Source organism: Nanorana parkeri, unplaced genomic scaffold, assembly GCF_000935625.1.
Source record: "Nanorana parkeri isolate BGI_ZX_2015 unplaced genomic scaffold, ASM93562v1 scaffold343, whole genome shotgun sequence".
Taxonomy (NCBI): Eukaryota; Metazoa; Chordata; class Amphibia; order Anura; family Dicroglossidae; genus Nanorana; species Nanorana parkeri.
This window is the reverse complement of record NW_017306611.1, coordinates 483209-497486: the sequence shown is the minus strand read 5'-3', so window position 1 is coordinate 497486 and position 14278 is coordinate 483209. Positions and strand designations below refer to the sequence as shown.

General features: G+C 41.9%; 1 protein-coding gene across 1 annotated transcript in view; it reads right to left on the bottom strand.

Moving 5' to 3' along the window:
• Positions 1-5107, bottom strand: part of TRPS1 (transcriptional repressor GATA binding 1) — an 82468-nt gene extending 77361 nt beyond the window's left edge. Inside the window, exon 1 of the mRNA XM_018558488.1 lies at positions 4196-5107. Coding sequence (XP_018413990.1) covers positions 4196-5101 — 906 coding nt within the window. The 5' untranslated portion in view covers positions 5102-5107. The remainder of the gene's footprint in view (positions 1-4195) is intronic.
• Positions 5108-14278: the final 9171 nt, after the last annotated feature.

The following is a 14278-nucleotide window of genomic DNA, read 5'->3' as shown; positions in this document are numbered from 1 at the left end:
CCCCCCCCCCATCATCTTCTCAGATTCCAAAATGGGTATCCAGTAATGTTGAAACATCATACATGCACAATAGATTTGCATTACATGCCACTCCACTGATTCCTGACACAGCCCTAGTTATATGCCGCTGGAAGGGCACCAACAAAAAATTCTCTAGAAAAAAAGGGAAAGTAATGTTTTATGAGACTTTTCACCTTCAGCTCCATTTTCCTATTACACAACAGGAGTGCACTTCTGAATGTTAGAACCTCTGTGATATAGACAAAAAAAAATACCCCTGCTGGTAAGATTCCTCCTCACTTCCTGTCCCAGTGGCTGTGGTCACTAGGGCAGGAAGTGAAGGGAGCACAAGAGGTACACACACAGAGATAAAAACTAGATAGAAAATGAAAGAAGTTTTGTCTAAAACCAAAGTGTAACGTTATCATTTTCCCAACACACAAGTCATGGATCACATGGACATCTGAACATTTGGTTGGAGTATTTATTCGGCTGAATGCAGTCACCCACTCTAATTTATACATACTATACTCTCTTTACACACATGGCTGACTCAGACTAATAACTTATCTGGTGTCCAGCTGATGAGTATTTTTGCCTGCTGAATATTCCAGCTGGTATATCATCAGGGGACACAGTTGAAATAGCCTGGTTTTACATTCAGTTTAATTATGGCTTAAAGGTTTTATGCTATAGGAGTCGCAGCATAAGTGGAATCATCATCTTTCATGACAGTGTCTATAGTTCTTTACTTCCAAACAGCACTTAAAATTATTTACAGGTAAAAAAAAAATGTGAAAAAATGCTCTCATGCGCACAGTTCACCTGAAAAATGTCCTGTCAAATTTATATGCTATATAACTGGATAGGCTTGCAGAGTGAGGCATTTTTCCCCTTTACAATGCTTCTTCTATGTAGTCGCTTTTTAATCTTGTTTTTGTCTGACCCACAAGTAAAAATGTCCATGTTATTACCAGAGATAACAGGCCTGGTATATTTTTTCACAGAAAAAAATGAACCTCAACTTTCTAATGTTTAGATTCAATAGACACTGGTGGCAGATGAGCACCTAGAGCCTGCTTTGTTGGAGCACGGTGCACCCACATTCTATGCGATGCATGGAACATGTGACCATGGCTCAAATGCTTCAGATAACATTTGGAAAGCCACTGCCCCACAGCGTTATGGCTTGGTACATTTATTTGGCTCCCAAAGTTGAAGAGTTTTTTTGGTAGGGGTCAAAGCAGCCTTCCATAGGGCAATATGTGGCTCTAGGTAAAAACAGGGCACTCGCAACGGGATTCATCCATCCAGTACTTTATTTGCAAAAAGGCATAACAGCAACAAACAAACAAATGCTTAAATGTTTCAGCCCCCAAACTGCACCTTAGTCGTAGCACCATGCTACATGTGGCTCTGCCCACTTCCTCAGAGAACACAGTGATGGGTTACTGAGTGTGCAATTGCCGGGCCTAATTGTTGCCATACTGGGGATGGAGGAGGATTCTTATACCCATGGGGGCTTCAGCGCAGACTGACCCAGAGCATACAGGGCTTATTCGTGAGGCTCTTGTGAGTGAATGGGGGGATGGGGGGAGTAGGTATGAGCAGCGGAAAAGATGAGCTATCACACTGTTTTCTTTTTTGACGAAACTCAATGACTTTTTTTCAACCCAACTATGTAACTTGACTTTGAATGGAAGAAGTACTGGTTTGCATTTTTTCCTAAATGGCTGTTACCTAAATATCTTCCTCTCTCTCTCCTGCACTGACTAAAACAGGTTTCTAGCAGACATCTAAGGCACTCCCATTATCATCCTTTAGTTTTTACTTGTGTGCATGATGATGGGAATTTAACATAAAAGGATAACATATAATTATGCATAACACAGTCTAAAAATAAGGTTAACATTTCAATAAATATATGTATACATTGTAATTTTTATTTTCTTATCTTCCTGGAGCCTGGTGTATTCTGATGCAATCAACATTCTGGAATGTATAAACATCATGTGACTCCCTTTGTATTTGCAGAGTATGGCTCATAAATTAGTTAAATGATGTCACCATATCGTAGAAAAGTTCTACAGTACCCGTAGGGTGAATGGGAAGCATGTCTGCCTTTCAGAACTAGGCTTCTGGTTGGGTTTGACAAAGGGAACTGCATGGAATATTTATGTTTTCCATAAGGTTTATTTGGGTCCTTCAATTTCCTCTCACACTCCAAATACATATTGATAAACATATCGGGCTTTTACCCAAATTGACCTTAATGTATGTATAGGACTTTGATAGCGACATTACACTATATGCTTATTTACAGAGCATTATTTGGTCAGTTTATTTTGTAGGAAGTACCGGTACATGTGTGTGATATAAACACATGTTCTAAGCACATAAACTGAAATTGAAACCTAAAAGAAAAACTGAGGTTAAAAACATTATTTTTTGCTGCTTAATTAACATCTTTCTACACACTAAAAAAAAAAATAACCATGTGAAAGAAACCTTAGCCTAGTATTCTTTTAATCCAGATCCTAAATCTGAATTTGGAGATTTTGTTTGTTTGATATAAGTAACACTGCTGGCAAAATATGAGTCCTATCCGAACTGCCCTCTGCAAACATACAAGTGGTTTAGTACTTTTATAAAACCAATCGACAGCCTCTAGAAACACTCGATACATAAAAGCATTAGTGCAGCAAGCATAGAAGGGAGAAAAGCACTAGTCATCACAAAGCTTTGAGCATATCACTAATAATAACCATTCACAAAGGATTATCAGATTACTAGCAGAACATATGTATTAAGCAGCATTTTCACCTATTATGTGTGAAATTAACTGGAGGACTATTATGCTGCAGCTTGGGAATCATGCTGCTTTGTATGTTGTGAATAAGTACACATCCCAGCACGTCCTGCTAACCAAGAACATTACAAGCACTGGATACAGTATATTAAGGCTGTAAGGAAGAAAAGTTCCTGAAGAGGACTCACAGCTGTCCAAAGGTAGCATTGATGTGATGGTTGAAATGTCCTCTCCTGTCAGATAGGTCTTAACTTCACACCTCCTCCCCCTTTAACAAACATATCAACTGATTTCCAGGCAACAGGGATGGCATTCTTAAACTTTGTAAAGTCTAGTCAGTGGACTGTTAAGAGTACTGATGTTTTAAAGGGCAAGTCCACCCAAAATCTAATGTTATTGATACTAACGGTATGTCCAGTAGGTGAATCAACCTTAAAGGAGAACTATGAGGTGAGTGCTTTTCACTCACCTCATAGTTCTAGCCGACCTGTGACAATGAGACTGTCACAGGTTGGCTCAGTAGATTGGGAGGTGAGCGAACACATGCCGGTGTTTGCTCACTTCTCGATCCTTTCACGGCTCTCTGCCGTGACAGGGGAGGGGATGGATTCCCCCCTCCCCGCTCCGATCCGCCAGCGCTGACTGGCGGAACGGATGGGGGAGGGTACAGCTGGCTCTGCCTCTACAGAGGCAGAGCCAGCTGTCACTTACGCAGCTGGGTGGATCTCAACATCGATGTCGGGATCCGCTCCGGCGTCTCAGTATACCGTGAGCTGTAGCTTGCGGTATACTGAGCTTAGGGTGACGGGAGGACGCTAGTTTGTGTCCCCCCGTTACCCTAAGGAGAACTATGGGGAAAAGCCATGACCCCATAGTTCTCCTTTAAACATCTCTTACTTGATTCCAGTGCCATGAGCTCTGCCGATGACTGTTTAGTTCTACACCATGGCCAACACAATGGACCACTGGTGCAGTTGCATGTACCCTGCATGATGCTCCAATCAACATCGCTTATGCTCCCTGAACAACGATGTTGACTAGAGCATTATGCAGGGGTGTGGCGGACCACTGGAGATCGGGACCAATGCACTGCAATCCAATGCATGTGTGAGGGCAGCAGCCCTAATCTACAGCATGGTGCTGGTACAGGGCAGCTTAATTTAGGGAGGCATCACTATTACACAATAAAGATAACTATGCTGCCATTTAGTCAGCCTGACTGCATAATACAAGTTAAGGGTTCACTTAGTCTTTGAGTTCCTAAATCCTTCAAATCAACAAATGCCTGAAATGATAGCTGTAACATGCATGTAAAGACAGCCAATAGAACATATTATAGTTTATAATGCAAGACTAGATTAACTTGTGGGAAAAAAAAAGACTAACCTGCACATCATATGTTCCATTAAACAAAACGGGCCTTTGAGAGTTCATGTCCTGTAAGACACCTGAAAGCACAGAACGATTCACCTTGTGGAAATCTTTGGATTGGCTGAACTGTACCATATTATGAAGTGCCAAAATTTTGGTGTCAAGTTCAACGTCTTGCCTGGTACGGTTGTGTAGGCCAAGATGGTATTTGCGAAAATGTTTGATCAAGTCTGTGGGATCATTCCCATAGTATCCATAGCCACAAATGTTGCATTTGAAATCCTGAAGCTCTGGGGACAAAGGTGCCAACTCAGAATTGTCACTGACCAACACAACAGCTTGGGATTTGTTCAGCCCTGAACTTCCATCTAAAGGCACTTTTAGGTTTTCAGAGGCCACCGAGGCTGGACTAGAGTTCTGACAGTCTACTGTAACATTTTGCACCGTGAGGTCTGCAGCCCTTGGTGACAAATCATTTTCTTCTCTGGTCTCTGAGGTATCTCCAAGTGGAGCCGAGACTAATTCTTGAGTGTCATCACTTTCAGTCGATAGGGGTGATTTTAAGGGCTCTGAGGAAGCCCTTGGATCTAAAGAGGACAAAGTCAACATATTCCTCTCCGTCACCTCATTGTAGGTAAGGTTTCTGCCCTTGAGGTGGCTGTAGTTGAGCACACCTCTCTCATTAGTTCCCAAAACCTCACAGTCTTTTTTAAAGCTTGAAGAAGGTTCTTGGTCATGGAAATTTTGATCTTCACTGTTATGTTCCACAGAATTAGACTGTTCACTATTTTCTTGCATCGGATCAGTGGGAAATTCTGAGTTCCTTAAAAGATCTTCTTGCTCTGGTGCAGCAGACTCAATTATCTGTGCTTCACCTTCGCTTGCAACGTTTCTTAGAGGGGGATTCTTTTTCCGGACCATATCTAGGAGAGAAAAAAAAGAGAAATTTAAATACCAAATCTGTTTTTTTTTCATTATTCAAGTAAACAATACTTCAAAAAGTATGGTCTACTAAACCCATTTGTAGAATCAGCAATGTTGAATTGTATCATGATTAGGAATTACCTATGAATAGCCTATTGACAAAGTTCAAAAATGGAATTGACCTAGGTCCACCATGATTATGTAAGCCTTAACAGTAGAGGTACCACAACAACATTTATCAAATAAGTTCTAAAATCAGGACACAAAAATTCAGTGCCTCTTTGCAATACATGCCTATTCCCTGTAATTTTTCCTTTTAAAAACACTGCCTGTTGTATACAATGTGCTGCTAACTTTCTTGGGTTGCCTTTTCTACACTGAAATCCCAACCAACATTGTCAGCCCTGCCTGCTGAACTAAAGACATATTTCCACCCCTCTCTATCAAACTCTATGTACATACATTGGTTTCTTTTCCAGCAAAACAATGCTGCTGCTTTGCCTTCCAATAACCTGCCCACACAGTGTGTTTAGGGAAAGGGCTTTTGGGAGATGTAGTTCTTGGGCCATGCCTCTGCAAGACATTTATAAGCCTGGTTATATACTTTAAGGGGAACTGTTGTCTTTATATTACAATTTATATTAAATATTTAATTTGACATTGGTAAACTTAGTGCCTCTTAAAATAACTTTTTTCACCAGCTATACATAATAAGAGATACACAAGGCTCCTTGACTTAACCTATTTTCTTCTCACATGAAGCACATATTAGTTTCAGCAGTCCTGAATAAGAAATGTATTTGCCCACTAGGCTACCACACAGAACAATAATTTTATATTCTCATGCCAGGCACTAAAATAGTAACATTCCTGTGCTGTGTGTTATGAATAAGTTATAATAAGTTATAATAAGTTATGAAGATCAACCCTATATCATCAGGGCCAGTGCTAGACTATTTTTCGCCCTAGGAAAGACCAGCTTCTGCACCCCCCAGCCCCCCACCCGCACCCCGCAGCGCAACCCTAAATACCCCCCATGGGTGGTGCCACTCTCCTGCCGGATAGCTTCCGCAGGCAACAGGTGGATGTCATTTAATTTGAAATAGCCAATAGCAGATTAACAATTGAAAACCCACCCACTAAGCAGAGGAGCGGACCTGAGAGAGAGAGTTGCCTCTCAGTTCCGCTCCTCTACTCAGTGGATGGGTGCAATAGCCAAGCCTGATATTGGCTTTTGCAATTTGAAATAGACGGGGGGTGCCATGGGGGGTGACTGATCAAGGCTGCGCCCTCGGCAGCGGTGCACCCTAGGCGGCTGCCTAGTTTGCCTAGTGGTAGAACCGGCCCTGTATATCATACATTTTTTATATTTTATGTTTCTTTAGGGCACCAAGGAAAAACGTATAGAATTTTTACAAAGCAGATACCATAGACATAGACAATAGCAGTTATGAGATTAAAGCAAAAAGATCTATTGTATCCGCATTACGAGCTTGAAACCACCTGTACATGATCCATTAGTTGAATAAGAAAGTTCAGTGGGAGTCTGTATAGTAGTCTTTTTTTATATAAAAAAGGAATAGGGTTAGAAGCAAGAAAGCTTCATAACATTACTGCCGTACTGTTGGAAATATAGATTGTCCAGCAACCAACATCCATCTCTTTCTTCTAATTCAATGAATGTCAATAGGAAGTAGAGAGAGACTTTAAACTGGGACTAGGACAATTGTCTGATCAGTTTAAAGCTTGTACTGAATGAATACAACTAACTGTATTGCCAGGCCAGTACATGTCAACGATAAATCATGGATCTACAATAGAGAGGAAATATTTGGATTGTGTTGACCTATCTGTAGGAAATCAAGCATTCTGCCACTGAATGTTTTTGTAGATCTAATGTTTATATTTTAAAAGAAACTGAATACAAAACTGATTTGATACTGTATTTATTTTATATACAACTGAGTACAGACTAAGGCCAGGTTCACACTTGGGTAATCGCACACAGCCTTTGCCGCGCAGCCCGTTTTTTCTGCCACGATTGTGCGCATCTGCACATGCAACATTACTCCGGAAAGCCGCATGACTTGCCGGCAGTGATTGGGGTGCCGTTAGAAATGATTGGCACCACAAGCGCGATCGGTCCGCACAGTTTTGTGCATGATTTTCGCACAGTCACGGATTGCCCAAGTGTGAAATAGGCCTCAAATTATCCAACTGGAGATTGAATCTTCCCATACAAAAACTGAAAAGCAAAAAAACCCCAAAACACTGACAACTTACAGGGGTCCTAAAATGCTTTCAATGGTGTATTTAGCAAACCAGAAGAGGGCAAATAAGAGAAGTTTATCAATAAGGTTTGTAAACACTTTAAAGGCTCAGTGTACCTTTCTGACCATGATTCAAGCTACACCCATATTTAGGGGAGGACTATTATTGTAGCCTTTAAAGGGAATCAACTAAAATATGGATACAGAAGCCTTTACTGGCTTGCTTTTCATTGTTTCGAAGAAGTCACACTCATCCTGTCTTTATTACCTAGTGAGTTATTGACCTGTCTGTGGACATTTCAGATATTCCATTTCTTCATTGATTGCATGCTTGTTCCAGGTCAGTGACTCCCTAAGTTGGAAAGTCCTGATTAGGTTGGCAGCTTTAGAACCTGCACCTTTAAAGTCATTAATGGCAACTTTCACATCTATATCATGACGGGACACCTTTAGCTATGAAAGTCCAACTGAAGCCAAAACTTTTTTAATATGTAGTTTTGGAAAGTGGAGAGGAATTAGAACACATGGTAGGTTTTTATTGCTGCCTGTATCATGGTTAGGGAGATTCACTGACTTTATTGGTCCTGGTTAAATTCCCCTGTAAATGTCAGCCAGGCGGCATCTTGTAAACAGTGCTTTAAAATGCATATTTATGCATGCCGCTACTAATTAAGAGGACAGGCTGACACCAAGGAAAGGCTCCTTTTTTTTTAGTCTCTGTTTAAATGCTTCACACAGGAATCAAGAAAGTTTTAGCAGAACCTAAATCGCTGGTGGTCAACGTGCTAGGGTTTAGGGAGTCACATGCACCCAACAAAGAGCAACACATATTATACACTGTCTGGCCCCCCAAAAAAATCACACACTCTGATATTTAGTTGGACCACCTTTAACTTTGATTACGGCACGCATTTGCTGTGGCATCATTTCGATAAGCTTCTGCAATGTCACAACATTTATTTCCATCCAGAGATGCATTCATTTTTCACCAGGATCTTGTAGTGATGATGGGGGGAGAACTACCACAGTGTAAAGTCTTCTCCAGCATATCCCAAATATTCACCAATGTGGTGGCTAATCCATGTGAGAAAATTATGTCTCATGCTTCCTGAACCACTCTTTCACAATTTGAGCATGGAGAGTCCTGGCATTGTCATCTTGGACTATACCTATGCCATCAAAGAAGAAAAAAATCAATTGATGGAAAAACCTGGTCATTTAGTATATTCCGGTAAGCAGTTGACCTCATTTTTGGGGGGGACATAATGTAGCTGAACCTAGACCTATTATCCAATGGAAGGCTCTTACCTATTTGCTTAGCTAAATCCAGGTGATTACTTTTTTGTTTTGGCCAGGCAATGTACTTTTGAAGTACAACTAAAGGCTCCTGTATGACAGCCTAAAGTACCAAATCCAGTTACTATGTGGTGCACAAGAATTATAAAGTAAAGATAAGGTCCTTTACCTTCCCGGACTGAGCCAAATCCTCATTTATTTGTGTCTCGCATGCCCCCCTTCTAAGACACTGCAGCATACAGTGGGAGAGTTTCAGCAGCAGGTAGGTGTGACCAGGCAATAACAATGTTGATAACTACGTCCCCTGGCAACATATTTGCATCCCATTGTACTGCAAGCAGGCGCAGCCTCCATGACAGTGGCAACTTTGAATTCAGGAACAGTGCAGCATTGTTGCCACATCATTACAGAAGGCTGCATTAGGTGGACTTTACTGGCAGGATCAACAGGTGGGACTTTGCAGGGGGACTAAGAGAAAACTGTAAGTCCCAATGCATGTATCATTAAGTGCTGCAGAACATTTAATTCAAGCACAGCGAGCAACAACCGAGCCATTTCTGACCATATTATAAAGAAATAAAGCGATGCGGAGTCACTCATTATAACAAATAAATATTTTCCAATATGAGAGTAGGGCCCAATCTTTTCTGTTCTCCGGTGAAGAGGAAAAGATCAAAGTACCTCAAACGTCATTGTTTGCAAAGTACTGAGGTGGGTGCTAGCACCCCAAAAACTAATTTGTAGATGGATTGGTATGTGGTGTCTGTCGGTCTTAGGAAAATATCTGCAAGTCTGTTGGCATCCCCAACTATATCTTCGAGCATGCTATCCATACCTGTAGATGTATCAAGTCTCCTCCCTCTATCAAAACATGAAGCAGACTACCAGTTACAGCCTGGCCCATTTTCACTCTAAGATCTTATAACATGCCCACTAGTGTAAGCCAGGTGTGAACGTTTTAGAGCAGCTTTAGTATAAGCGCCATTGTTATATAGCTGCCATCCAACTTGCCAACTGATCACTGCTCTGGTCTTGCTGCTGAGAAAACACAGCATGGTGGGTAAATGATTACAGATGCATGTCATAGGCTGGGAAGCATAAAGAGAGGCCAGCTGTTAATTTTCAGTAAAAGTCAAAATTTACATTCATATTCCAGATATGATATCTCATGTAGGACAAGAGAGCGGCATTTAATAGGTTGGACTAATGTCTTTATTCAACCTCAAATACTATGTAACTATGTAACTATGCAGTAAACACCTAATGGACGAGCAGATGCCAATCTATACAACATTAATTGGACATACAATGTGTTTTTAATACATGGGTTTTTGACAGGTCTACTGACAGACTTTCAGGACAACAGCTAAATAGGCAGTTGAAATACATTTCAGCCCATCTTGGGATTAAAACAACCCGTCACCCTAAGCTCAGTATACCGCGAGCTACAGCTCGCAGTATACTGAGGCACTGCAGTATACCGCGAGCTACAGGTCGCTGTATACTGAGACGCCGCAGCTGAAGCGGATCCCGACAATTATGTCTGGATCCTCCCAGCTGCGTGAGTGACAGCTGGCTCTGCCTATCTAGAGGCAGAGCCAGCTGTACCCGCCCCCTCCCCCATCCGTTCCGCCAGTCAGCGCTGGAGGATCAGAGCGAAGAGGGGGGAATCCAGCCCCTCCCCTGTCACGGCAGAGAGTCGTGACAGGATCGAGAAGTGAGCGAACACCGGTATGTGTTCGTTCACTTCCCGATCTACTGAGCCGACCTGTGACAGTCTCATTGTCACAGGTCGGCTAGAACTATGAGGTGAGTGAAAAGCACATATGTATGCTCATAGGTACTCGTATACACACATGCACAATCGCCACAGACACACAAAGGTTGAACTTGATGGACCTGTGTCTTCAACCTCATATACTATGTAACTATATGTAACTATGTAATACAGCATGGTCAGCTCCCAGCCTGTGACTGGACAGAGAAGGTGCATCAGCAGAATGATGAGCTACAATTTCATGTTTAGGTTATGAATTTGTTTGAGATTGTAGTCCATCACAGGAGTGAGCTTGGAGCGGTAACTACTTTACAACACACACAGGGACCATGGGAAACAAAAGTAGGTGACTGGACAGAGAAGGTGCATCAGCAGAATGATGAGCTACAATTTCATGTTTAGGTTATGAATTTGTTTGAGATTGTAGTCCATCACAGGAGTGAGCTTGGAGCGGTAACTACTTTACAACACACACAGGGACCATGGGAAACAAAAGTAGCTAAGGAAGGACAGTGTCAGCACCAATTCAGAGATGATTTGAGGATCTACAGCCGAGTGATACACAAATATGATACGATACATTTTTGTTAATAGTTAGGCCTGGTTCACACCTGGGCGTTTTGTAGTGCGTTAGAACGCTCTGCAAAACGCTCAAACACAGAAATCCCATTGTTTCCTATGGGTATGGTTCACACCTGGGCGTATTTCAGCCCGTCTGAACGCGCTACAAAACGGCCTACGCCCAAAGAAGTACATGTACTTCTTTGGGGCGTTTTGGTCTCGCGTTTACATTGGGATACAGCCAAGTAGCCCTCGGAAACGCGCGTTTGTCACGTGTTTTTTATTGCGGATCGCGGTAAAAACGTGTGACGCGAAACGCGCAACAAACGCGCATATTCAATACGCCTAGGTGTGAACCAGACCTTAGGGTCCTTGAATGCATTTTTGGAATTTAACTCCTGAGTTTAGTGTCACTTTAAAAAAAAAAATTGGCTTCCATTCTACTTTAACTTTTACTAGGCTATTTTTTCCCCTTCACCCAAGGTTGCTATAGGTTGCTGCATAACTGTGCCAATAATCCAGAGTGCTTTTTTAAAGGATTTCCCTAAATAAAAATGCAGAACGCAATATCTATTTGCCCTCTTTCTGGCTGTAAAATTAAATCTTTGCGGTCTTCCTTTCCTTTGCTGTAGTTTTTTATTTTTGCTAAACAAGAACCTACGTTATTACCAAAACACAAAAAGCCATGTACATTTATCAGCAGATTTGGGTGGCATGATCTCTGTCACAAACAATTCTCCTTTCCATTCAGATAAATCTCATCCATGGTCTGTCAAATTCCCATGCAGGCGATGATAAATTTCAGTAGGCCAAAATGAAAATGGTTGACACATAAGATTACAGAACATTTCAAAACATCCAACCTCCTCTTAATTTGATTTATAGCCTTGCCGAGAGGAAGAGAGAGAGAGTGGAAAGCCTTGAAGAGAGGTCCGTCAAGCTGGCAAGAGATGAGTGAGCGTTCAAGTGGTGTGTTGAGAGATTTCAAAATGAGGTGTCAACCATGGTGGTGGGTAGTGGTGAGGTGGGCCTGGAAATTGTGAAGTGGCATACAGTCAACACTTTCTCAGGCACATGTGACGGGAAATGCTTTGCTGGTTGACATTAATGACTCATGCAAGAATTATGTATCATTTTGTATGTGGTTTAAGACCATAAACAATTTCCTTTGCTGATGCAGCCTAATTTGCTCCGAGCACATGCTAGGACCTAGTTGCAAACTTATTCGGTCATGTTTTGTATTATGAAACTTTATTTGTATTGCTATGCTGCCCAATTTATCAATACAACAAATGTGCAAATTAAGTGAGGTATCCCCTTTCCACCCACCGCAAGACATTGCTAGAAATACTTAACGCTGTGCCTGGATTTTAAGTTTTATTTGCAAAATACAAGGTGGCGCCTGCGTTGCACAACAGCAGAGCACACATGGATAGGAGAACAGCACTGTTTTGGGTAATGTGAAAGGTTTCTTATGTTTATTTTTATTTTTTTTCCTTGTTCAATAGCATGTATGGGGCTTCCCTAGCTTTGGGAACACCAGTGCTTTAAAGAAGGGCTGGGGTTAGACCATACACTGCCTCATAAATTGGCTTGTAAGGCTGGGTTCACCCTATTGCGCTCCAGCATTGTACGCATTAGGTGTGCTGCAGTGTCATTCATTCTTCACTGGCACCTCAACACACCTTACCCATGTTGGAAATGCAACAGCATGTACTGATTGTATTACTGACTGTAATATTTCTTTTAAGCTGTAGATGGGGCTGTAGTGCAATGTTAGTCTTTATGTACATGCTTATGCACAGGAAATTCTTTTTTTTCTATAGGTTTCCTTTACAATGCCATATCCATGCATGTAATGCTCTTCTAAGCAAGTAAAACTTATTTCAGCATTCCTCAAGATCTCAGTGCTTCATCTAAACACATAACCAATAACACACCTGCATTGCAGAGAAGCACAATACACAGTAATGCACTACCGTTTGATCTGGTGCATTGCATCCTAAAAAAATAATGAATGCACCTTTTGTGATGCGTTAAGGCATAGCATGGTGCATGTTAACATGCATGCATTAACACACTGCAACATTATGACTCCGGCTAGTGAATCCAGTGTTGATCTGGAATGCTATATCACATTGGCAGTTTAATTGTCAAGGAGTTACCTAATGAGAATGAACCTTTTTTTTCAGTGTAGGGTTCTATAAGACATCTGCACTCTTCATTTGTTTTACAAAGGTTATAACTATTCTTATTGGTACTGCATGTCATAGGGCTGGTATATTTCCCAGCACTCAGCAAACTAAAGCTGGTCTTACACTGATACGGACATTTATACAAAAAAAATCATAGAACATTCCATCAGAGTTGGCCATTAGAGTGCCATCAGAGGCTTGACATATACTGTTGTTTGAAATTTGGTGTCATTTTAACATTAAATTTTGTAATGAATGGAGTTTCCCAAATGAAAACCACATTCAATGGTTAGAATTTTGTTTGTTTGAGAAAACATTTCCTGTTATGTAGCTAAGATTTGGTGAGTGGCTGTTCCATTGAGTTTCAGCATTTCTAGGATTTGGCAGGTGTACTTCAAAGTGACCTTATTACCTTGGTGACAAAAAAAAGAATCTGTGGGTACACTATAAAAGAAGAACATGGATACTCCATCTGAACATCCCGGAGAGTGGGAAACTTTGTTTTCTTTAAAAGCTCCAGGCATCACTACTACCAGATACTTCCTGGTGTGTTGGATAGTGTGCCCTACTCTGAATACTGAGGTTCCTCTTACTGAGTGCTGTCACTAACGGGCACAGCAACCAGCAGGTGGAACCACAACAGCCAGCTGGAGACACACTATTTGATGCACCCAGAAGTGTCACATAGTGGCAGTGCCTGGAGACTGGGGATGACGGCTCAGTAGATCGGGAGGTGAGCGTAGATATACCGGCGTTCGCTCACCTCTCGGGGAGGGGCTGGATTCCCCCACTGGATTCTGACTGGCAGAACGGACGGGGGAGGGGGTGTGTACAGCTGGCTCTGCCTCTAGATAGGCAGAGCCAGCTGTCAGTCACGCAGCTGGGCGGATCCCGGCATAATTGTCGGGATCCGCTTCAGCTGCGGCGTCTCAATATACCGCGAGCAGCAGCTCGCGGTATACTGCGGCGTCTCAGTATACCGCAAGCTACAGCTTGTGGTATACTGAGTCTAGGGTGACGGGAGGACGCTAGTTTGTGTCCTCCCGTTACCCTAAGGAGAACTATGGGGAAAAGC